The following is a 25,766-nucleotide window of genomic DNA, read 5'->3' on the forward strand; positions in this document are numbered from 1 at the left end:
CCATTCAAGGCATTTAAAAGCATACGCCTTAGTGATGTTAATATATACGTCTTGAGTCTTTTTTCTACTGTTTAATGATCATCAGATGTTGAAAAACCCCAATGAACTATAAAGCCATGAAATAAAAGTACGAGCTTCACTCATGAATATTGTCTGTAAGTGAATGAAGAGCACTTCATGGAGAAACCCTTTCAATAAGACCAGTGATATTTTAGACTAACAGGTCAAACCAGACTGCTTCCAAAACTTAACGTACACAAACTGTAGATAAACTTTTGGTAGCGACATCTGGCAACTTCACATTTATTCCTGTGGATTAAATTCCCACTGGTGGCCGACATTCATGTAGAAACTGACCGACATAGTGGTCCCTAGGGCCCGCTTTGAACTGTGCAGCTCCTTGAATGCAAGTCACATTCATGTATGCTTGAGACAAAAGCCTCATAGGTTTCTTTTTCGCTGGGCATGAGGCCATGCCTATCCAACCTCTTAATTTTGATGGGTTATTAAAGATGCCTTGAAATTCTCCTTCCAAGTGGTCCTTTCCATACATGACGATGGTTATGCTTCTTTTGTGATTGTGAAAAAATGACAAAATGGGTTTACAGGCAGATAAGGTTATCCCATTATAACACCATACCCTTTTTCTCATTTCATGCCATTGTTATTACAGAGATACCACAAGCCAACTACACAGCCACAAAATCATAATAAATAAATTAAAAAGAGAAAGCAAAATACAATCCCCCACAACACCAAATTACTTGAAATATTTTTGTTCTTCTAGTTGTATTACCCATTTCGTATTCTGTCCAACCGGTCCACGCTTTTTCGAGCTCTTTCCAACTGGTGGTCAATGCTTTTTCGTGATTTCTCATGACAATCCACACTCCTCCGAGATCTTTCCACTTGGTCGAAAGACATTCTCAGTTTTTCTAGCTTGTCAGCATTGTTGGAATGGTTTTTCAGCTTTTCGGGTCTCTCAGTGCTAGGTCTTGGCTTCTCTCGTCGGTCTGTACTCTTCCTTGAAACCTCAAAGAAATCAGTACTCTTCCGAGCCTGCTCAAAGTGGTCTGTGCTTCTCCTGGAACTGTATCTCTGGGAAGGAGATTTCTCTACAGTTGATATGAATTTCTTCAGATGCCTGATGTACTCAGGATAGTGCTCTAAATCACAGTGGCTCCCTCCTTTGAGCCAAAGTGGTTCATATTTCTCTTTACACAGTTCCCAGAGTTGCTTTCCATGGGAGCAATCAACAACTTCATCTGAAGTTCCCTATAAAATGGCATGAAATACTGAAATGTCAAAGATATAATAGCATAGTATTATGATAAGAACATATGAGGAAATTTTACAAATAAAACAACAGTAATAGCTTCTACAAATACTATTTACAATTTATTTCTTCTACTTCTTGGATCCTTAAAGTTATAATCTCCAAAATCCAGAAAACTAATGATGTTTGTGTTCTAATGACAAAACAAAAACTATTTTCCCAAGGAGCTTGCCAGTCATGGTACTGATTCATCCGGCCTTAGTGAGGAATGATATCAGCAACATAAAAATAAACTTAAAAATGGAGAAGATCAACTGGTTTATGAAAAGTTAATTTTTAGCTAAGCAAATCATGCCTTAAACCTAAAACTAGAGAGACCAGCATTCTTACCTAATTCAATTATAAAATTGCTGACTATCCTAAGGCAATAACAAATACCTCCATAAGAAATCAGAAGAATACAAGTTCTGATTAAATGCAAATGCAAGCGCCCACAGATTTGACATACAAAAAGTTCAGTGAGGTCAGCATAGAGTATCATTTCTCTGAGTACAAACAAAAAGCATAGGAATCCCATCCATGGATCATCGGCTTCACTGATGCTATCTCTATCCTCTGCAAATGCATTCATAATTTTTTTCTTTGGGAAGCGCCTAATAGCCTGCTCTAATTTGTCAATACTACTTCAGTACTTTTTTCTTTCTTTTAAAATAATCTAAATAAGTAAAACCAGAAGTTTGCTCTTTACTCCAATAATTCACTCTGGAGACTATCTAAACAAAGGTCAAAAATGCACCTTCTAGTTCATCCTTTGTTCACCTCAACAGTGACAATGAATGCTATATTAGATGCAAGTATACATTTTTTTTTCTGGATTGAAAACTGTAACTATTTTCATTCACAGAACTTCAAAAATCCTTTAAAACTGACAATTACAAAAAACCAAAAATTGTTTGGATTTTAGACAGTTGCATGGCCCAAAAGTCCACTTCAGGTCTAGAGCATGGGACTTGATTGAAAAGAACTGGACTCCTAACACACTGCTACGTGGAAGAACATGAATAATGTATCTTATGACAGCCTATGAAAAGCTATTTAACATTCAAAAGGAAAGGACAAGCCATCAGCAGTTACATCCACAGGTTTTCACGCTGTACACATACATGGACTGCCACACAAAAACATGAATGGTGAAAAATCCACTAGAATTGAAATTAAGTGCCAGGTATATTAATACAAGTCCAAATATTATAAAGAATTATATGGGGAGTAAAGATGAAACCAGAAAACGTCATTCATATGTCAAGAAGACTCAAACATCTAACACTGGGTAGAAAAAATAGTATAGAATAGCATACTTACATGAATAATTAGAACGGGACAATTTACAAGTGGAATCTTGTCAATATTCTGCAAGCAAACAAGAGAAGAAAACCTCAAAGTTTTAACAAAAAAACAATTCATTTATCAATTAAATAGAATGCATATGGGAAAAAAACCAAAAGAAGATTCATGTTACCTTATAAATGTCAAACCAGTATGTGCGCTTTACAGGATACATGACTCTTAAGCCAGAAAGTATGGGACTATGCAGAACAACAGCCTTTAACTGAGGCAATCGGGCGGCAAGATCCAAAGTGGGGCCACTCCCAACGGATTGGCCATAAAGGATGATATCTTCCTGCTTTGTTCCATAAATTTCCTCAAGACACTTATATGCAGCCTCAATATCTGCATATGTATGTTGCTCGCTTGGCTGCAATTCAGGAAGCTATGAAATTTAGATTACTCTTTAACACTCAACTATTATGACCACATAACTCAAATATTAATTTGGTGTATTTGTTCTTTATTAAAAATCAGCAACAAACCTTTCCAGTTGATTGGCCATACCCAGAATAGTCATATCTGCATACAGACAAAAAAACAAATAAGAGAGCTACAATTTTAATGCTTAATAACCACCATATGAAATAGTTGAGTATTTGTTTCTATATCCGAAAGCTATTAACATTTATCAGATTAAAAAAATTCATAAGAAAGTTTATCTCTAAAACAGAAGCAATCATAATCTTTGGAGATGAATTAGCGTTGTGAATCTATTAAATTAAATATGTGAACAGAATGACCATGCTTATCTTCACCTTTCAATCTAGTCTCTTATTATGAGACCAACCTCAGCAGCTAGTAAACTTCCATCTTCATTACATCAAGTGACCTACCAATAATCTACAAATAAATATTTATACCAAAGTACTTCAGGACTTTCTAGTTGAACCCAGATGCTAAAGAGGATAATAACATAGCCACCGATAAAACTGAGAGAATTTCATATTCAAACAATTTACAATAATCTCAGCTAAAATCAGTAAATCTAGATGTCAAATAAACCAAAAAGAAAAAAATAACCATAATCTCTCTCAAAATTCCAGCTAAACAAGGGGTATCTACTAAAAACACCAAAAACCCAGATGCCAGAACTAACACAACAGAACCAAAAAATAAATAAATAAATAAGGTTTCCCAAAACAAAAGATGTTAGGAAATCCAAAACTCAGAATCGCACAAAAGGAAACAAAGGAAAAACCCAAAAAACAGAGAAAAATGAGTGAAACAGTGTACCCCATGAGATTAACCCTCAAGTGGATGCTTAATTCGATGAAGAGCTCATACATCTGGCCGAGATCGGCAGCGTTTCCATGAGAATACAACAAAGTTGAGGTAGCCATGGGGTGCCTTATATACATTGCCACTATCTCAGTCCCTTTTCTAGTTGGTAACTTAAGGATTTCAACATTTTCACGGTGTGGAAACGGACTGAGAAGCAAGAGACCAGTAAGGCCATCCATGATGAGCTTGTAGGAGGGTGGGTTGGGTGGAAAAAAAGCAAACTTTGCCGCCATCGATGAAGTAACTCCGCCCATTTCTGTTCCTCTCTGTTTCTTGCTCTGTTTTTGCTCCTTTGTGTGTTTTATTTTTTCTCTAGAGAGGATAATACTTTTTTTGAGTTATGGGTTCTGAACTATTTGGATCCAACATTCTTTCCTTAATTTATTTATTTCTTTTCTTTTTTTTTCTTTTATTCCAGAACCTCAAACTTTTTGAGAGGGAGAAGAGGAGATAGAAAGTGAAAGAGAGAGAGAGGATTTTGGGCTTCTTAGTGGCTAATAAAGATGGTTTGAGACTGAGAGAGAAAAAGAGAAAGAGGGTGTTGTGGTTTTAACTTGGCTTGGTCACAAACCAGAGAAAAGCTACATGATGTGTAGGGACATAAAAATTTGACAGAAAAAATTTGATACCAGTTTGTTAAGGTGTACTAGTACCTAACTCTATATCAACTTCATGTGAATAAAGTTGAAGAATATGACTTCAGGATTCATCAGCCCTTTTCATGAGCCCTATCATTAAATGTTTTTCCTTTCCTCAATTTATAAGCATAAATTTATTGGGCTCTAACACTTGTTATTATTCACTTGCATGAAATTTTAACAAGGTAAAAATTGATCTGACAAACAGATATATCGCGCTAGGTGCAAGTTAGATCTATATAAATACAGATAAAAAATAGATCAAATTATAAAGTTAATGATTTTTAAAATTTGTATCCGTCGTGAGTTATCTACTAATATTAATTTTTTATTATTTTAACTTTGTTTTTATTATTTTAATATATTTATTTTGTAATTTATAATATTTTTCTCTGTAAATACATAGATATTTTATTGATAAACGAAAATTTACCTCAAATTATAAAAATGTTTTCTATAGATTTAAAAAATTTTAACATTGAATATGAAATAAATATCTATAACAAAATGTTTAATACTCATATTCTTTAAATTGCTATCAATACAATAAATTCTTTAATTTTAAAGTAAATTTGAGTTCATTTAATGTCAAAAAAAGGAAAAATATATGAAATTTATATTGGGAGTGTTATAAGTTTAATGTTGAAGAGAAAGAAGATGATGAATAGGAAAAATAATAATGGGTAACCTGTGAGCATATTTAGTCTATCCATAAAAATTCATTACCTATAGATACAAGGTCAAAAAATCTAAAACTCATAATTGTTTTTAAACAAGTTACCCACAAATACTGTAGATAATAAGTCTAGGTAAAAACTTGTAATTTGAGATATGGGGGATCTTCAATCCCATCTTAATCACGTTTCAATATCTAAATTGGTTTAAATAAGTAATTTTTTTAAACAAAAAACTATGTTAAATAGATAAAACACCTGATCCAATTATTGGCTTCATATCATTATATTAGATAAATTAGAAGTTTAATCTTGAAATGTCATTAGAAAAATTTTTAAACCCTTACTCACTTATAAATAAAATCTTTTTTATTATCATTCCAACTATCCAAAAATGCAAAAAAAAAAAAAAAAAAACCCATTTGTTGCCCTCAATTTTATAGTCAAATCTAAAAGAGGTAATAAAAAGGCAAAGACACTTTAATCAATAAATGATACCCACATCTGTTTCCAGATATGAGAAGGGAACATTCTGTTCATATACAGATTGGTGCAATTTTATTTTATTATTTTCATTCAAAGGGCCAATCAGGCCAAAGAGAATGCTTGCGTGTTCAAATACCCCAAATAAATAAATGATTATTTTTCCAAATATTTATGTTAGATAGATGATTTTACTTGTCCAAATATAGTACTCTAATGAAATTTGAAAGCTCTCTGGGGATGAAAAAGACTCTTCCAAACTGGGGAGTACAATTTTGTACAATAACTATGCATCATTTTAACTTAAATGAATGGACACAACTTCAAGAATGGAATCAATCTCTGCTCTCTCTTCCTCAATCTCACCATCATTTGCAGGTTTTCCAAGCAATTTCTTTATCTTTGCTTTAGCTGGATCCGAGTTTCATTGTTCAATTCAAAGAAAAAAAGTACTATATTTCTATAACATTTGTCAAATGATAACATATTATTTGTGTATCCAAAAGTATGTATAAATAACATTGCTCTTTGTCAGTATTAGATTCATATAATCATGATTCTGGATAATCAACAGAACATATGTATAAGGCAGGCAGAACATTTCTAAGCTTTCGAGCTATGATCCTGGCCAAGGGCTTTGAAAAGGTTTTGAGCTTTACTAGTTTTAACCTTTCTCTTTTCAAATTCTACCATGATTTTAACCTACTGATTTCCAACAATCTTGTTTTGGTGTGGGCTAAATAAATGGAAATTTCAAGGCAAATAGGAGAAGCATCACATGGGATGGAGGGCTTTTCCATTAAAGGGCATTATTGCTAGTGATTGAAAATTTTATAAAATCAATCTCCCTATCTCATCACTCACACCAATCCCTATGTATCTCGTGACCATCACTCCCTCTGCTCTCCACGTGCATCCTTCAAATCAACGAAAGATGAATAGGGGGCTCCCCCAACAAAGGCAATTCTGATCAGAGGTATAACAATGGCAAAAGAATAAAGAGAGAATTCTGGGGTTAAAGGGCTCGAAAATCGCTTTAACCCAATGTTAAAGTACATTATCAATTATTACTATTTGTCATGTCTCGCAACACCAAAGATATTGAGATAATAAAAATACAAATCAATGTATGCTTTGCTGATCTGTTTCAAGACCAATATACCTTTGCAGTATTACAATGATTCTATTCTTATTAGATGACATGAAAAATGCAAACAAAATCATCATGGGCGAAGCGACAAAGATCCTGTTATTCTCAGATCCCCAGATAACCAGAGTGAAAAAGTTTTGATGACATATATCTAAAGCTGGATGGCTCATACTAAATTGTGATTTGGTCAAAACTAATCACATTAGTGTTCCGCTCTTGAAATGCTGCAAGTAGGGTAGATTAACGAGAGGCCCTGCCCTACAAGCAATAAATACAGCATATCAATCACACTTTCTGGAACAAAATGTCAGGCATAAGATTGGACTTAAGGTCACATTACAAAAACTCAATGACTCGATTGCAAGTTTGCAACTACTAAAATTGAAAAGATTAGGAAATATGAAACCAGAAACAGAACATAGGGGATGTTTGTATCATGATGAGGTCCATAATATTAAGCAAATGAAATAGAAAGAAAGATGTGGGGCTCGCTAAACTTAGCTCTATCTTTTTGTTATTGAAATGGGATGATGAGATATGCCCCTAGAGATGTTAAATGAATGACTCCCAGAATTTGTAAGTTCTAAACTTGAAAAATTTTTAGTAGTTTTTTATAGTTGTAGAAAGAAGAATGATAAATTCATCCAGAAATGCAGTAAAAGAGAGTCCAAAGACTGCCCCTGCCCATGTCCCTGTCAGGGGAGATGCCAATTGTCTTCCCAATTCCCATTATAGACAAACAAGGTAAGCTCCTCCAGCCACAGGCATATCGGACCTCTGAAAAGGTTTACTGGTCAACTTTTATAGGAGTACCATAGTACCAAACTAGAATTCTGTTCTGATTTCTGAGGCTCTAATTCCTCAGAGAGCATGCTCCCTATAAGATCAAATGTACCTTGAACATGCACTCAGTAGTTCATTTTATATCCAATAACATATGGAAGCCCAAGATACCATGATCTAAGATACACCAGAACATTACAAATTTTCAAGATTCTCTGTCATGGCCAATTCCTGCAGAGCTACCAATAATTTGAGGGTGGCCAGTGGGTAGTATTGTGCCTGGTCAACATCAAGCACTTGACTTGATTATTCAGAAGAGAGGCTGCACTCTTCATCCAGACCAGTGGGACTCACAATTCAATACCAAATATATATATATGCAACATAGTGACAAAGACCTAGGTGACATTAACCTTAATATATAGATTCTTCGACCACGATTCCCTGGCACAGTGCAAGTTGAACAAGTTTTCTTACAGGCGCACAGAACATGACAAATAAATGCATAAAACTCAATAGAACTTTCACTTCTTTTTTGTAAGACATAGCTCACTGACCCAGTATTATTTTCAATTGAAGTCCTCTAGAACTCCCATCCATTACATTACTGATTTAGCTTAAAAATTATTTACTTTCACTATATTCTATCTGGATGGAAATTCTTTTTCAATCCATTTCATACTCTTGGTGTAAGTTCACAAATACGCTTTGTATCTCATCTTAGTTCCCTAGTTATATCACCCATAGGTTCTGATGCAACCACTTATATTTTCAAATTAAAACAGATTGGTACTATTATTTTTGAACTAAAATTGTAAGTCACAGAACATATTGCATACTAACCCACTTAATCACCCGAAAGCTAGTCTAATGGATGAAGGGACTGCACTCACCAACCTAGCCTTTCGATTACTGACAAGCAGGGGACATATATATAGCAATTTCAATCTCTGTAGTCAGACAATAACTCCTTTTAATTTCACATTTTTTCATCAAATATAAAATTTATTGGTATCAGGACAACAAATAATCTCCCACATTTTCATAAACTTGAGTCTTATTTGGAAACAACAGATTCAAAGATTTTAAAGTTGAAGAACCATCACTAGCATCCTTAATTACCATAATGTGGCTATTGAGTGATTTTGCTTCAATAGTCTTAGTCAGAAGAGGTAGCAATAATCAAATTAAAGGCAACAGTAAAGGAAACTTGTCGGTAACACTGATTTTAAACCACACAACATGTGTAGTTTAGACAGGTATACCACCAATCCACAAAGAGAATACACACACACACACAAACATATATGTATATGTAAACAACTAACCTTCCATGAATATGACCATCAACACTCATTCTGAATTGAACCTGAGGTATCTGCCTAGTATCAGCCCTCTGGTCCCCTTTGTTATGTTTCCTGCTCTGTGACTAGGTATGAAAGATCCACTCACATGAATTCTTAATTGGCAACCGATAAACAAAATTATACTTGAGTTTTTTTTATACAATACCTATTTCTGGTGAAGCCCATATGTCAGATCACTAAACAAACAGGAGTCATTCAAAGGATATAAGGTTTTTTATTTTCTACAGAAAGCACTATATCTCACCACAATTCACTCTTCTATCAGAGGAAACTAAAGACATGGATGCTTGAAGAAAGGAAAACAAGAAGAAGAAACTCTAGACTTTGTTAAAATTTAAAACCAAGGGCTTTTACCAGAAAGACAACCTTTGGCCATATCTATGTATATACGAATCTATAGCCAATCTAAAGTTGGGGGATCCATACTTTCATAAAATCAACCAATCAAGACTTAAACTCTTGCATGCAAGGGTTTGCAGAATATTGTCTTTTAGAGAATGCACTTGGCAAGAAATAAACAAGAATGCAAACTCTTATTAACTCTTACAGGTGAGAGTTTGAGTTTGTATTTCTATTCCACACCTGAGAATATAGTACCTTAGAGCACACAATTACATGGTAAAAATGCAACTCAATACTTAACCAAGTACAACAGCTAAAACGTTTTGTAGGTTCAGTACACAGAATATCTTATAATCGATAATTAGTCTAATGCCAGAAAGGATGTGAGACAGTTTTCTTAGCAAACAGTAATTCTATATAGATAAGGAAGCATCAATTCTGCTCACATGTTCAGAAACATGTAAGGACTTTGTTTTCAAATTCCACAATGCCCGCAATAATTCCCCAGCACAAACACAATCATGATAGTATCCAACCTAAAATACCTAGAGAAGGCATTTTGTACATAGAACCCACTTTTAATCAAGCAATGTATGTCAATTATGCGGTGAATTTTATTTCAAACAAAACATTATTCAGATACCCAAAAAAAAAAATTTTTTTTTCCTGATCGAAAACTGTTATTTTGATACACAGCTGCATAACTTAGAACTGCGAAATTGAATGTTATAAACAACAAAGTAGCCTAAAAAAAGATTTAAGCTTTGAATAATCTCTTCACTCCATGAATTGAAACTTTAGAATCTAAACTGGAATATTTAAAGATTGAAAAACTTGAACGATCAAACCTAAGTCCGTCTCCTAAGACGCTTCCTCAGCTTCTTGTACTTGTGCTTGTTCATCTTCTTCTTCCTCTTTTTCTTTACACTATCTGCGTACACCGCCCCCGACCCATCATCCGAAACATCGTTTTCGGGCTCGGAATGTATCGACCCAGATGATAAAATCGGGTCTAGATAAAACCCAAATGGAAAACTTGCATAAAAGACGGAGGAGTTGAAATGGCTGAAGTTCTCGGTTGTTTGAGGTGATTGCTGATGATAATCTGGTTTGTTATCGATGTGGGTTTGGTGATTAAGAAGAAGACGTGGTGTTGAGAGCGCAGGCGATTGTTGGGCTTGCAAAGAAACAATGAGTCTTGCCGGCGGCGGTTTTCTGAGGAGTTTTTGAAGACAAGAAGCCATTGAAGTTGAACAAGCTCTCGAAGGAAAAAACAATGGCTTCTCTGTTTCGGCAGTCTGATGTTTCGCAGGGTTTTGACTGTTTGATTTTACCTTGGCTCTTAAGTTGTCCATAAGGGTGGATTCGAATTGAGTCAAGTTTAAACTCGGTTTAATTTATATATAGCAGAACTTGAATTCGAATTTGAGCTCATCGAGCCCATGAAAGTCAAGCTCGAATTCAATTTAAATTCGGTTTGGCTCATTTCGAATTCAAATTTTTAACTATTTCATTATTAAAACGATATCATTTTAGTACATATCGATCAAAATAACGTCATTTTGTATTAAAATTTTTAATTGAAAAATTTGACGAGTAGCTTGAACTCAAGTTCCAGCTCAAACTCAATAGAACTTTTATAGAAATAGCTCATTTCTGGCTCATTCAAGCCCAAACTCGAACGCACTAGGTTCGAGTCTAGCCGTAGTTGTCCACAATGATTTTAAAATTAGATCAGCCAGTTTAATCAATTGAATTGAAAATTGGCTTTAAATCTAATCCGGTCAATACAAAAAATGGTTTTCCTATTGACTCTTTGACCAAAATTTTGAAAATTTTAATTATATTTTAGTAATTTGATTATTTTTTATTAAATTAAATGAATTTCTAAATGTTTATAAGAAAAAAATAAGTTTAAAAATAAAATTAAAAAAAAAGTATTTCATATCCATTAAAATGTTTTCTATATGCAATAATTTATAGAATTATTTTTTTTGTATCATGTGATTAAAACTTTTTTTATTTTAATTGTTTCGTTGAAATAAAATAAATAATTATTACTCCTTAAAAGATATATTCTAATTTTTATAAGTGTGAGTATCATGATTGATTTTATTTTTTATAAATTTTTAAGTAAAATCTATTTATTATAATTTGATAATAAGTTAAATTAATCAATTTTTCAGTTGAATCAGTCGACACAAATTGAATCATAAACCAATTAGATAATCAATTCGATCATTAATCCGATTTTAAAAATATTAGTTGTCCCACTTCCATTAGGGGATTATTTCTATATGGATTGCGGTAAACACCGTTGAAATACAGATGTGTCATCATATGCTATTATTGGAAAAGATTCCCAAGATGTTATTTGTAGGTTTTTTATTTTCTTTTAAATTATAAAAAAAATTTACAGTCTAAAGCCCACTTTCAATGATACCTGAAAACAAGTAAACTTCTATTCGTAAAATTTTAAAAATTAAAATATTCATTCATTATTTAATTTTTATTAAAAAATTATATTAGTTATAAGGATAAAATTATTATTTTATTAATAATATTAAAATAAATAAAATCTTATTTTATTTTTCTACCTTAATTTTAAAAATTCATGATTTTTTTCAAACTCAAATTTCAAAAAATTATATTTTCTTTTTTTAGGGTTTTAATATTTTTTTTTTCCAATGACTATTCTCTAATTCACCTCTTATATTAGTGCTCTGTCCCATCTTCTAGATGAAGACAAATTAGTTCACCTCTGATTTAATCTTTTTTCTTCTTTTTCCGGTGACTATTCTGTAGTCAACCTCTCATACTAGTGGTCTCTCCCAACTCCTAGATGAAGACAAATTAGTTGAACTCTAATTGGCTAACGCAAACCATACACCATTTTTTATTGTGCATCTCATATATATTTTCCCACCAAGTCTCAATTCATCGTTGATGGCAGCAAATCAAATACAAAGGACCACACCATCATCACCGTGGAAAAATGGCTGATTGAACGTGAAGAACCACACAAAGTTGATTCATCTATGTTTAGGAGCCAAGGGGGGGAGTTGGTATGAAAGGTTGCTCAGAAAACAGTCGTTGGAGAACGAAGGGGGGAAAAAATGAAACTTTAAGAGGAAAATGTTACTTTTTAAAATTTAAGATAAAAAAATTATAAATTTTTAAAACTAAAATAAAAAAATAAAATAAGATATTATTTATTTTAATATTATTAATAAAATAATAGTTTTATTTTTATATTTAATAAAAAATTTTAATAAAAGTTTGATGATGAATGCGTATCTGGGATTTTAAAATATCATAAGTGAAAATTTGAAAATAGATTAAATCTTGGGTGAGGCCTGAAAATAATAATTTATTGAACATATACGAGCCCTTTGAACTTATTTAAATATTTAAATTTAAATTTTGATTTTACAAATTAAATCAAATTAGAGTTAAACAATTTTTTATTAATCGATTTTAAACTAACTTATTTTTAGTTCGAGTTAATCTCAATCAAACCCTTGTTTATATCATAGAATCCAACCCTTACCTTTAGGCACTGCTGAATTGCATTCCCTTTCTCATTATTCACATCATTGCTTAGGATCCTTATTATTGGAAATTAGTACTAATTGATTACAAAATAAATCGCTCTTAAATTTATTATCAAATGTAGAAAATTAGCCCCTAATGGGACCATTCACAGTACATCTCACACAGGAATTTTATTCCAGAATGCCATAAAACACTCTGTAGAAACTGAAAGCCACCCGTATTTACTAGAATAGTGACCTTGAGCCTGTGCCTGGAGCATGGTCATCATGGCAGCAGGAGAAAGTTGTGAATTTCTCCATGACTCGGAGGCACTCAGGGCATTTCATGCTGTGCGGAATTCTTCCGAAATGACTCGAGAACTCAAAGCGGCAACATGGGTGAGCAATAGCATGAAGTTTCTGATGATGCTCCGTGAATGACAAGTCAAAGCCTTTAACGGGAATGTTTTCTTTCCAAATATCATACTCCAACAACGTAGGCAAAATGATGGTTCCATGCCCATTAACTACTATCTGGGAACCTCTGCTAAGCACAGCCCATCCGCCGTCTCTGTCATAGCTCAGCAGTTTCTTGATTTCTTGAATCATGGGGTCGTTGTCATCGGCTCTGCCCAGTTGAATCTTCGAGAATAGCATGCTCTCCAGACGGGTCCAGAAGAACCACACCATGGCATGATTTGCCCACGCGTGGCTGAGCTTTTCAGCTATGATGCTATTCATATTTCGTTCTACTTGTTCCCTCTTGGTGCTCTTCCCTACATACACCATTTCCAAAGGTATGTTCGCAGCGGTTGCCATCGTGCGTGCAGCGTTTGTAAATTTACGAATCCATTCTAGATCATCTCCTCCATACAGGAAAATGTATTTACCTTCTCTAATCTGAAGAAAACAGAATAATCCCATTCCGAATTAGTGGAGATTTAGTTTTATTGGATGGTAGAATGAATGAGAATCTGAAATTTACCCAATTTAAAATCACTGGATCAATTCCATCAACTAGAAGCTCAAGCCTCCAGGTCTCTTCCTTCCAGAGAGTTTCTTCTCTCGTGCTAGTGAAAGGGAAGGCACTGCTTCCCCAAATCCACATCATGTGAATGGCATTTGGGCAGACCACCTTCCCTTGAGGGTCTAGCACTACAAGAATTGGCGTGTTCTTGAAGTGCCACACTTCCTTAATGAACTTAATCACTGCTTTCTCTATCAGGTGCGGATGGTGCACTGTATACCATGGCATTGACGACTGTAGGCTCTCAAATTGCTCTTGCATTGCCTCTTTCCCCCTGACTGACGGATCTGCAATCGGTATCCAGACGACCTCAAAATGACTCTCTAGCCTGCGGCCATGTTGCCTTGAGTCGCTGTAAATTTGGTCGAGGATAGAAAGCTCATCGGGGGAAAAGTCTAGGTCAGAAATGAGCAGCAATACATTCTTCCTCCGTAGTACATCAAGGCTAACCTGTTTATCGCATAAAAGATATAAAAATTGCTGCGGGTTAAGATTGAAATATTATTTAAGGTTTATATGCCAGAAGAGCGAACCCTTTTCTTAGAAGCACCATCAACAAGTGGCAGCAAATCATCCTTGGCGTAGATCAAGGCCCTCAGAATCTTCATATTGTCTACATGGATCGTTTCAAAGAGATGCAGAAGCATTTGATAGGCTTCAAGACTTTTCTTTTCATCTACAACAAACAACAAATCTTATATCATTAGTTAAGCAGGTACAATTTAACATATTTGCACTTTCCAATAAATCAAAGTCAGAAAGAGAGCTAATAAACCTATGTATTGGTAGCATGTAGTCAGCTGCTTCCTAAGATGTTCATGGATGGTCTTGAGTTTGTGAGCCAAGGTGGATAGCTCCCATGCCTCTGTGGCTGATACTGCAAACCTGAAATCAGTGCAACAGAGCATCACATATATGGAGTATAATAATTCAACTATTGGTTTCAAATTGGAGTTCAAAGTTTTGTTTCTTAGAAACTAAGTCAATTTAAATTGCCAGGTTAAATAAACTTGTGTAATGAAGTGAGCATCAATTGATGTATTGGGAAGGACAGGAATAATACTCATAGCCCATGCTGGTGAGCATGGTCATCTGCGTTGCGCAAGCCACAACACTCCTTATGGTCCAATAGACAGCGATTGGGATGTGGGTCATGGCAGTGGAAAATGCAGCAACATCCTGTTGAATGTAGGCGGATGGTAGCTCCCCGAACTCAATGACGCATTTGGTCACATCCATCATAGCCTTGACAAGATTGTTAAGTGCATCAAAGCGTGATTTCAATGGACCAGTGTGCTCCATCAGGGAAGGTAATTGTTTCAGGATTGCCATTGATTTGGCTAGTGGGTTTGCTGGGTAAATCTGGGCAAGGAGCCAGAATTCTCCATAGTTTAGAGCAAAAGCTGCCAGTGTAAGCACCAGCTTTGCATCCCATGAGTAGGTTGCTAGCAAGCTGAATAGAGAGACAGTTGTTGCATGCGCATCTGAACCTCCCAACGCCTTGTAAGCTATCTGAAAATTTATATTGAAAATGTTTGTTTTAATAAAAATATACTTGATATGAAAAAGCTAGTGAATATTCATTTTAATCATTCAAATTACCTCGCAAGAAATCCTGTCAATCGTAAAAGATATTGCTTCAATCATGGCAATCAAACCTACTTGCTGGGATTTGTCCTCGATCTCCATTTGTGCTTGGGCACCCTGCAATGAACCATGACAGATTATCCATGAAAAACATAAATTAAGATAGAAATATCGGCAACATCACACTTATAAAGTAATGTCATATCACCTCTGGAATGTCAGCTTGAAAGGTGGCACGATTGAGGATATCCTCAACGAGAAAGAAAAGGGGTTTAACATCAACCTCTCTTCCATCAGGGGTGTGTGTTGCTATGATTTGCTTCATCATGACATTGTCATCAGACATAGACACCATGCCCCGGTCGCTCTTGATAAGCTGTTGTGTATAAGCACCAGATCTGCCCGATGACGAGTAAGCCATGGTTGAGCTATGTAGAGCAAGGTAAAATTGAAACTGAGATGGAAGAGAAATTGTGTTGTGTGGCTCGTTGCAATATGAGTTGAGGTATATATAGTCATCAGCAATGGAATCCAGGGATGTTGAATCAACTTCTTTGCTTCCGGTCCAATCAAAATGTTGGATCGTTAAGAGGAAGCCTAGCTTTTGTTGTTCCCTTTTTCACTCTTTACTACTGAACCAAGAGACCCCGAAATGTTGATTCACAATGTTCAAATCTGGTCCATCTTATTTGAGGCAAATAAAATTATTAACTTGGTGAAAATTACACTAACAAAAAATATATTAAATGATAATGAAATTCAGTACAAAAGATTATAAATTATAAAAAGATTTTAATATGGTTTGACCTGCTATTTATAGACCTACATTCATGGGTATTTTATCGATTGATACAAAAAAGTTTTAGCAAGATTACAAAGTGGATGCAAAAGTTGTTATTCTGCTAAAGCTTTTGTATAAACTCGAATTTATAAGCGAAAAGATTAGAGTTATATATATAATTGAACAGAAAAAATTATAACATCACAAATCTTATCAATCTCTTGAAATGGTAAGAAAATAATTATATTTTAATTATAACTAATAATATCATGGAAAGTCGTCCTATGATAATAGGAAATGACAATTATATCTTTAAGGAGATCATGAGTCACTATCAAGTCTTGTGCTTCCCATTGTATTTGAATATGAAGGCATCTTGTTATATCATGGTTAACTGTCTCTTGGATGTTATTATTGACTAGACGTTGGTATATGGCTCCAACGTTCTTAAGTCTAAAGGGCACGACCTTGTAGACTGTAGCTTGCGGTCGGTGATGAAAAAGGTGTGCTCTTCATCTAAATTGAACAGAGGGATCAAGTTATAGCCTAAATAAGTGTCCATGAAGCTTAGTAGTGTATGCCATGAGGCTGTGTCTACAACTTGGTCAATTCTCGATTGTGGAAAACTGTCTCTTTTTTTTTGGGGGGGTAATTTGGGAAACTGTCTTTGGGGCATCCCTTATTCAAATGTGTGAAGTAAATGCATGTTCGCCACTTGCCATTTGATTTTGGAACCAGGATTGGATTGGCTAAGCCATTTCAGGTAATGGGATTTTCAAATTAATAAAAAAAAGTAAAGTTTATCTACTTCTTCCTTTAGAGCATTGTAGCACCCTGCATCCATGTCTATCTTCTTTTGGTGGATAGGGCGTCTCTATGGATCAATGTTAAAGTCTGTACCACATTATGTTCGGGTTGATCCCCACCATATTGGTATAAATTTTCCTTCATGTGACTAGCTATCCAACTAATTGATTTCTTAGGTCTCCTTTGACCTTTAGTATGCAAGTTAGTTTCTTGCTAATCTACTTGGATTTCCTCAGGCTTCCCGGCAAGCCTGCTGGTGGGCTTGCACTTTACGGTCTATTTAAAATGAATTGAGCTCAAGTTCTACTCAATATTATAGTTAAAAAAAAATTAAAACGACATTGTTTTTATATGTATTCATCAAAATAATATTGTTTGAATCGATTTATATTGAAATTTTTTGTCACAAGTTTAATAAGCTAAACACTTTAAAGTTCGAGTTCAAAATTATTTAACTCTCTCAAACAAATTTGATTTAAATCCAACCTTAAAAAATACTTAGTTTCGAAATAACACTCAATACAAAAATGAATTGACGTGTACTCTTTGATTTGTTTGGTAAGGATTATCTTTTATTTTTTTCCGCAAGCCATCAAAAAAACGTTTTGTGACAAGAATATGTGAAAAAACTAGTGTTTTGTGGGAAAATTAAAGAGATTTTAGGGTCTTCATCCTAATACCAAATTATCGGTGGTGAAAAAGACATTAACAAGAAATATACTAAACAATGATGAAATTTGATACAAGAGATTACGAACAAAAGAAAGTTTTTAATTTGATTTAATTTGTTATTAGAAAGTCTATGTCCATTATCACGTTATCGATAAATTTGAAAAAGTTTTAGAATGATTACAATGTTAATATTGAAAGTGTCGCACAAAAAATTGTTGTTCTCCTTAAACTTGTATACAACATTAACTGTATAAGAGAAAAAATATTATTTAAATCAAATATCTTCAAAAGCTTTTATCTGTATCCCAAGTCAACTTACGGATTATACGTTTAATAATTGATTGTATTACTTATCATTATGTGGCTTATTATCTTTTGAATGCACAGTATCACAGTCACTATCCATTTTAAACAAGAAGGTTTTAAACATGTTGAAGTTAACTAATGTGCTTTTCTTCCTTGCTTGACTCCCCTTTTTACTTGTGATCATATTTGAGAATTTTTTTATTTGATAAAAGCAAAGGGTTAACAGGGTAAAACAGTGAAAGATTTGATTCCTTGCTTTTGTTTAGGAAATTCTGAAATGTATTATGGCAAGGTTGGCAAATCTAGGAAGGAATAATTTTTTTGTCATAATTCACTCAAAGCTACTAGGATCTTGATTTTCTTACTTTAACTTTTGTAAATATGGGCGTCGAATTGTATATTAAAATTTTAATTTTTTATATCGTATCATATGATACAAATTTTAAAAAATAGAATAATAAAATTGTAATAAAATAATAAAAAAATCTAATTGACATATCATCAATTTAGAAAATATCACAAACACTTTTGAAAATTTAAAATTTTCATATACACCTCTATTATATCATTATTTTTTTTCTAAGAAGTGTATCAATCTGTATTGGTAATATATATTATATCGTGGGATAAATACTGTATTATACGACATGTTATTGTATCGTATTAATTTGATACACCTTATTATACGTATCGTTTTACAAATATATTGTATAGTATCGTAAGATACTAATAACTATGTTTGTAAGTCTTTATGCCTTTTGTTTTTAAACTATACATGATTTTATTCTTTTCTTAATGTAAATACAATGGTCTTCCTTACAATGCTCCGATATTAATCCACTTTTCATAAAATTGTTGGTTGACATACAGAACATAGGATAGTTTTCAATGTTGTAGGGTATTTTATAAGTCAAAAGTGGCGGGTGATTTCTCCATTAATGAAGCATTTGACTTGGTTGCTTTGAGTGCTTGAATAGCTGGAAAGTTCGAGTGATTTTTTTCCTTTCAATAAGCTCAAACCCAAGTCTTTCCTCTGAAAATTCTAGTGCTCCAGTAGTTAGAGTGATTTTACTGTTTATGTTTCTGTAGTTTGCGTCAAGTTAATAACAAGTTTCTTCTAAAGAAAAAGTAGAAAATTGAATCTTGATCTGATCATCTCGGCTTCTTTGAGAATGGTTTAGTTGCTTCTTTTCTGTAAATGGGAATCTTATAATCTCAAAATTAATGTGTAAATGTTGTTTTATATTCTACTTTTCTCATTAACTGGACTCAGTTCAGATACACTTGTCACTGTAGTAACAAGCTTGAGTTTGATCAAATTCGAACTAAACTCTAGCTTCATTGAGCTCTCCTCCTACAGTTATTTTTTGAGTCTCCTGCCTGCAATGTTCTCTTTGCAAGCAATGCTGCATTTCAGCCTTTTCAGAAGCATTAGTTCCATTTGTAAATTAACCAGAATGAGAATTATCAGAACGACAATTTCAGACAGAATTCTTCATCTATACACGCTGGTTACAAGTCGAGACACAATTCACACCATTCTTCCCAGAAAATTTCACACCATTCTTCATTTCCAGTTAATCACCAAAACCAGACACCTCAACTCATCAGTACCAATTTGCCCATCCTTAAAGGGAGAATTAAATTGCTTTCAAGCTCACCCAATCTTGGGCTAGAGTAGAAGGTTTGTCATCCCTAGAAAACATTACTCACCACTGACAAGAACAAGTTCAGAATAAAAGAAGACCTTATTGGAAGGAAACTAATGCACAGTGTATAAGACAAATTAAGTGCATCCAATAGAAAAAAAAATACAGATAAATACATCCAAATTTGGCCTTTAATTGTTTATGTATGTTCATATCTGCTATCCTAATAATTAATGATCCCAGCATGATGCAAAACAGATTCAACAAATACCCAACACATCATGTTTGCCTTATTAAAGAAATGACATCAAAATCACAGGATAGAAAGCAAAACAGATCCATAAGAGAAGAAAAAAAAACCAGTGGAATATTTCTAAAAAAAAAATTAGTGGCGCAAAACAGGTTAGTATTAGAATTTTCAAAATTTTGAGTTCGAACTTCTATCACAACCTTGACTTACTTAGTATAATAGTTATAAGTCTAATCACTGTATTGTAGGTTTCCTAGTTACAAAAAAAAAAATGGTTATTTCAAAATGCAAGAAATTTGGCAAAATTGCTCAAGTGTGTATGCATCAACTTTCTCTATCACTGTTCCAGGAATTGGATCTCCCCTACAAATTGCAACTTAAGGATCTTAGAGGTACCACACAGAACTATTTTAAGTGTAAAACACATAAAACAAGAAGCTGTAATTTCACATCAGAGGTAACAGAAACTGTTTAATGAAAATGTATCGATTATTGAGAAAACTGAATTGTGAAGAAATTTGGCTTATTTAACAAGATCGATAGATCATTGCTAAAGTGTGAGAAAAATGCAGTGAACACCAAAAACACATTTAATTTATATAAGATAAAGTGAGAAGAAAAAAATAAACCTAACTTCAGTGCCCAAACCATAAAGTGAAGATCCCAAGCCTTCTTCAACAAAAATCTTGACTACACAGTCAGCCATGAGATGAACCAATCAGAGCAGTATTAGACCAAGTAAACTACAGAAAAAATCATTTGTATAGACAAAAGCTGCTTTCTAGTAATCAAATTTATATATTTTTGACATCAACAACCTACTGACACTAATTAGATTTTTATAAAATTAATCAAATTCACATCCATACACCAGCCAAATCACCAACCAACAGCCAATTTGCTTATGTGTGGAGGTGATTTGGCTGGAAATGAGACTATTTTCCCGTAGGTGCGATCACATATATTCACTGTTCATAAGAGATTTTGGAGTTGGATATTTAACGTCTTCATCATTCTAGTCATTGTTCATTAGAGATTTTGGAGTTGGACATTTTCGGCAAAATGTTTTTTCTTAGTTGGACAGTATAATTCATAGAGTATTGAGAAGTATCATTTATACCCATAAAATTAAGTTATTTTATAAACTTATATTTGATTCCACTTTAACTGTTAATTTCTAGGAATTCTGTTTCTCACTATTTTTTTTGGTTAACCAGAAACCTTGCCTATATTTGTTGGACAGGTAAATCTATGATACATTAATCGGACCTACAATCATTATACCAGGTAATTCAAAGTTTCATAAGCATGACAGACGTTCGAATTTGAGTAGTTACCTTAGAAGTTCTAATGTTAGTTACATCTTACTGATATGTTCTGCATAATCACTTGTATAATTGTAATATCTGCTTCTCAATGTTGCATTAAGTATTATTGTTAGTTATAATTCCTTTTCTTTTTTTTGGCTGCCTACTTTCTGTAATAGATTGGGTGATGAAACCTAATTGGCTCTCATCTGGCCAACTGATCCTGATTTTTTCCCTTGAATATCCAAGACAAGAAAATTACAGATAAGGATACTCACAGAAAAAATTTATTCAAACTTCAGAACAACAATGGATACGCAGAGTACCCTTAAAGATGAAGTACAATAAAAGAGAAAAATATGAAAACAGCACGCGGGTACTTATTCTCACACTTAGTGTTTAATATTATTCTTCCAAACTTGCTATTCATTGCAAGCAATCCTACCATGCATATAGTAATTTGGCATCACTGGCAGCGCAGCTTGTTGTTTACTCATCACAGCACTGATACATGAGATACCTCTCCATGGGGCGGCCGCATTCTGAGCAAACCACTTTTTCCAGTATCCCGGCAGTGCCCGGCAGCACCAGTTGGCTGCAGTGATGCGGTGTGTACAGCTGCTTGAGATGATCAATCATTGCTGGCAGAAAACCCTTTTGCTGCGCTTCGTCCTTCCACTGATCATACTCTTGCAAACAGGTTAAAATTGTACCTCCCTTTGCTCTGGTTATTTCGGATGATCCTTTTGCGAACACTGCCCATCCGCCTTTACTGCTATCGTAGCTAAGCATTGCCATGATTTCACTCAATATCTGGTCATTCTCAACGGTTCTGCCCAGCTGATTTTTGGAGTGCCACATGCTCTCAATCCTAACCCAGAAGTACCAAATTGAGGAGGTGTCACTCCAGACGTGGCTTAGTTTCTCCCTAACTATGATTTCATTGTTCCTGCGAACGCGTTCCTTTGGGTTGCTCTTTCCCACATAAAGCATTTCCAGGTCAATATTTGCAGCTTCAGCAACAGCATTTGCAGTACTTGAAAAATTTCTGATCCATTCAATGTCCTCTCCTCCATACAAGCAAATATGTTTTCCTTCTGATATCTGGTCAATCAAGAAATTTCAAATATTAGTACATTCAGCCATGCAACAATAGATACACAACTTAAAGGCACTATGAAAAAGAACATATAATGGGGAATATATGTACCCAGTTGAGAATGTTTGGATCAATGTTGTCCACCAACAACTCAAGCTTCCAACTCTCTTCCTTCCATAAAGCCTCCTCTCTTGCTGTGGTGAAAGGGAATGCCAAAGTCCCCCAAATCCACATCATGTAGAGTGCATTTGGGCTTACAACACGTCCTTGTGGATCTAACACCACAAGAATAGGTTTCTTCTCAAAATGCCACTCATCTTTGATGAATTTTATTACAGCCTTCTCAATCAGTGAAGGGTGGTATATTGTATACCATGGCATAGCATTCTGCAGACTGTCAAATTGCCTCTGCTTGGCTTCAGTCCAAGTGATGGTGGGGTCCAGAATTGGGAGCCAAACAACCTCGAATTGTGGTGTTCGGGTATAAGTGTATAACTGTTCAAGAATTGAACGTTCTTCTTGCGAGATATCAAGGTCTGATATGAGCAGTAACACATTCTTTCGCTTCAAGACATCGAGGTTTACCTATTTGTATAGTTATCATGCAGAAGAAAAATGTTTAATCAGCACCATATATCAAGTAGAGTTAGTTGAATAACTAGTCAAAAGGGTAGAGAGAAAGTAAAGAGAACAATTACAAACCCTGTTCTTGGTAGCTCCATCAACAAGTGGCAACACGTCATCCTTCTGGCAGATTAAAGCCTTGATAATCCTCATGTTGTCAATGTGGACAATGCCGAACAGATGCACAAGATTCTGATAAGCTTCATCATGTTTCTTTTCCTCTGTGTCAAATGTTGGTACCATAAAAATCTATCTTTGATTCCACATAATAATATTACATCACTTTTGAAATATTCTTCTACAAATTTGCTCACCTATATGCTTGTAGCAGCTCCGGAGTTGAGTTAAGAGGTGACTGTGCATGTTGCTGAGCTTGTGAGCCAAACTGGATAGTTCCCAAGCTTCTGTAGTTGATACCATATGCCTGAAGCCCAACAAAAAAGTTCATTGATATTCACAAAAATGATCCTTTTTCTTATAATCTACTATAAAGTAATGCTTATAAAAAGCAAGATTGTGATGTTAATCATCAGATTGATTATGATAAGTTGGATATAAAGAATATTTACTCGCGTCCCAACAAAGTAAGGCCAGTAAGTTGGGAAGCACAAGCCAAAATACTTCTGATGGTCCAGTACACAGCAACTGGTATATGAGCCATGGCTGTGGATAGTGCTTCAACATCTGTTGTAATGTAGTTAGCTGGTAGCTCCCTGAACTCAACAATACATTTGCTGATATCTACCATTGCTTTGATGAGGCTTTTAATTGCATCAAACTGAGGCTTTAACTCAGCAGAGTGTTCCAATATCTCAGGTAATTGCTTTAGGATTGCAACAGCTTTGGCAAGTTGGTTTGATGTGTAACTCTGAGCAACAAGCCAGAACTCGCCATAGGTCACTGCAAAAGCCGACAAGGCTAGCCCCAATTTGGCATCCCAAGAAAAGCTGGATAACATGTTCAATATTGATATTGCAGTTGCATGTGTATCCCCGCCACCAGAGCATTTGCATGTAATCTGCCAATTGTAAAGATACAGAACCAGTTAACCCGCACACTTAAATGGAAAAAATATATATGCAGATAAAATCTTCAATGTTCAGTTTGCTTTATAACCTCGCAAGAAATTCGATCAATGAGATACGCCGCGGCTTCAAGCATTCCAGTGAAACTAGATTGGTATGTCTTGTCATCAGTGTCTGTGATTGCCAGCGTTTCCTTCATATACAAGTTAAGTGGATGTGGTAAACAAGTTAATTAATCAAAAAAATTATTCTCTCATTAACATAAAAATACAAAAGATGAGTTTAGCACTAGACTATTACCTGCGCAACAATTGCCTCAACACCTGGGGCAGCTTGTTTAAAGATATTCTCAACGATTTGAATAAGTGGTTTGACATTGAATTCACGTCCATCAGGAGTATGGGTCCCCTGGATTTGCCTTAACATGGCATTGTCATCAGATGTTGAGAACATGAGTCTGTCACCTCTCACCCCGGATCCCATACCATATTTACTGGTCGGTTGTGGCAGTAGAGCTGTTGACTTCATTGGTGGCTGCACAATACCAGAAATTGGTCGGGTCAAGGGCAAATTGTGCTGCACATTCCCTCCTGGAGTTTGCTGGCCGCCAGCTTGTGGCTGCACATTGCTTGGACTTTGGTAACTTCCCATGAGTGGCTGCTGCACGTTGGCTTCTAGGGGCTGCTGGCTGCTCAACTGTGGCGGCACATTGGTGGGGATCTGCTGGCTGCCTGATTGTGGCTGTAAATTGGCAAGGGTTTGTTGGCTGGGCGCGATTGGTCGCACATTGGTTGGACTTTGCTGGGGGTTGAAATATCCTTGCAAAGTTGGCTGTTTCAGACTGCCCATCAACGGCATGTTGGCTGTCGTTTGTCTGCCGGTCAATGGCATCGGTGGCAGATTGGCGGGCGTTGGGTTGGTCATCATCATTGACTGCAGGTTGGCAGGCGTTGGGCTATCTATCATCGCTGGCTGCAGGTTGCCTTGTGGTTGGCTCCCCAAAAATGGCTGCTGGCTGCCTGGGGTTTGCTGGTTGCTGGCCATGTCAATCACTCAGGAAAACCTCAAAGTTCAGAAAACTTAATGAATGAATGGCTTTTATGTTTTCTTTGCAACAACCTCAGCCTTTATATAATCCTCAGAAAAGGAATAAAGCTAGCTGAATCCACTTCCTTGCTTCCAGTTGGGTTTTATCCGGACGAACTATGATTGTCACTTTATCTCTTTTTCTTCAGCCCCACAAATCCAAACCAGTAGCCTATACAATATTCCATGTCTTCAGTCAAAATCTCTCTCTATAAAACGTGATTTGTGTATTTGCAAAATTTGCGGAGAAATAAAAACATTTGATGCACCTCCAGCTTCCTTGCTTGACAGTACTGGTTTCAAATTCTTGATGGGAATAAAAAAAAGTGAAAAAGAAGGGTCTGTTTGAGTGTTTTGTTCTTTGCTTTTCTTTCATACTTGAGGAAAGATTCTTGAGAGGAAAAACAACTTGCCAATTTGATTAATTCGGTGCATCCAAGAAGCCATAGAAAGTAAAATCCAATGGTTTAAAGGACTCTTGGGACTGACAGTTGAAGTAACATATTTGAGTCATAGTTATCAGTATTCTACGATACACGATATGTATTTTACGATATAATATGATATAAGTGAAAAATGATACGTATAATAAAATATATCGAATTAATCCAATACGATAGACATATTATA

The 25,766-nt window shown here is 34.9% G+C and overlaps 3 protein-coding genes and 1 long non-coding RNA gene across 4 annotated transcripts; all 4 read right to left on the reverse strand.

Moving 5' to 3' along the window:
- Positions 1-601: 601 nt before the first annotated feature.
- On the reverse strand, positions 602-4,511 carry LOC123222380 (alpha/beta hydrolase domain-containing protein 17B-like). The gene is made up of 5 exons (XM_044645109.1): positions 3,899-4,511; positions 3,148-3,184; positions 2,796-3,032; positions 2,639-2,686; positions 602-1,275 (listed from the first exon to the last, which is right to left on the reverse strand). Exons 1-5 carry the CDS (start codon positions 4,198-4,200, stop codon positions 793-795), a joined length of 1,107 nt encoding a protein of 368 aa, XP_044501044.1. The 5' UTR covers positions 4,201-4,511; the 3' UTR covers positions 602-792.
- Positions 4,512-6,756: 2,245 nt separating this feature from the next.
- LOC123222796 lies at positions 6,757-10,748 on the reverse strand. Its single transcript, XR_006503715.1, has 2 exons — positions 10,232-10,748; positions 6,757-7,149 (listed from the first exon to the last, which is right to left on the reverse strand). It is a non-coding gene; the product is annotated as an uncharacterized LOC123222796 (long non-coding RNA).
- A 2,274-nt stretch (positions 10,749-13,022) lies between these two features.
- LOC123223199 (protein SIEVE ELEMENT OCCLUSION B-like) lies at positions 13,023-15,997 on the reverse strand. Its single transcript, XM_044646294.1, has 7 exons — positions 15,739-15,997; positions 15,546-15,647; positions 15,007-15,455; positions 14,719-14,828; positions 14,477-14,619; positions 13,902-14,393; positions 13,023-13,816 (listed from the first exon to the last, which is right to left on the reverse strand). Exons 1-7 carry the CDS (start codon positions 15,949-15,951, stop codon positions 13,163-13,165), a joined length of 2,163 nt encoding a protein of 720 aa, XP_044502229.1. The 5' UTR covers positions 15,952-15,997; the 3' UTR covers positions 13,023-13,162.
- Positions 15,998-21,573: 5,576 nt separating this feature from the next.
- On the reverse strand, positions 21,574-25,160 carry LOC123222753 (protein SIEVE ELEMENT OCCLUSION B-like). Its single transcript, XM_044645692.1, has 7 exons — positions 24,351-25,160; positions 24,142-24,243; positions 23,595-24,043; positions 23,340-23,449; positions 23,104-23,246; positions 22,513-22,986; positions 21,574-22,406 (listed from the first exon to the last, which is right to left on the reverse strand). Exons 1-7 carry the CDS (start codon positions 25,092-25,094, stop codon positions 21,792-21,794), a joined length of 2,637 nt encoding a protein of 878 aa, XP_044501627.1. The 5' UTR covers positions 25,095-25,160; the 3' UTR covers positions 21,574-21,791.
- Positions 25,161-25,766: the final 606 nt, after the last annotated feature.

The sequence above is a fragment of the Mangifera indica genome, chromosome 8 (genome assembly GCF_011075055.1).
Source record: "Mangifera indica cultivar Alphonso chromosome 8, CATAS_Mindica_2.1, whole genome shotgun sequence".
Lineage (NCBI taxonomy): Eukaryota > Viridiplantae > Streptophyta > Magnoliopsida > Sapindales > Anacardiaceae > Mangifera > Mangifera indica.

Coding starts and splice junctions, on each gene's coding strand:
- LOC123222380 (XM_044645109.1), bottom strand. CDS start 4,200: ATGGGCGGAGTTACTTCATCGATGGCGGCAAAGTTTGCTTTTTTTCCA. Junction 3,033..3,147: donor ATGGCCAATCAACTGGAAAG/GTTTGTTGCTGA, acceptor CCTGAATTGCAG/CCAAGCGAGCAACATACATA. Junction 2,687..2,795: donor ACTGGTTTGACATTTATAAG/GTAACATGAATC, acceptor GTTTGCTTGCAG/AATATTGACAAGATTCCACT.
- LOC123223199 (XM_044646294.1), bottom strand. CDS start 15,951: ATGGCTTACTCGTCATCGGGCAGATCTGGTGCTTATACACAACAGCTT. Junction 14,829..15,006: donor CTCACCAGCATGGGCTATGA/GTATTATTCCTG, acceptor CACTGATTTCAG/GTTTGCAGTATCAGCCACAG. Junction 14,620..14,718: donor TACATGCTACCAATACATAG/GTTTATTAGCTC, acceptor TGTTTGTTGTAG/ATGAAAAGAAAAGTCTTGAA.
- LOC123222753 (XM_044645692.1), bottom strand. CDS start 25,094: ATGGCCAGCAACCAGCAAACCCCAGGCAGCCAGCAGCCATTTTTGGGG. Junction 23,450..23,594: donor CTTACTTTGTTGGGACGCGA/GTAAATATTCTT, acceptor GTTGGGCTTCAG/GCATATGGTATCAACTACAG. Junction 22,407..22,512: donor ATCCAAACATTCTCAACTGG/GTACATATATTC, acceptor TTGATTGACCAG/ATATCAGAAGGAAAACATAT.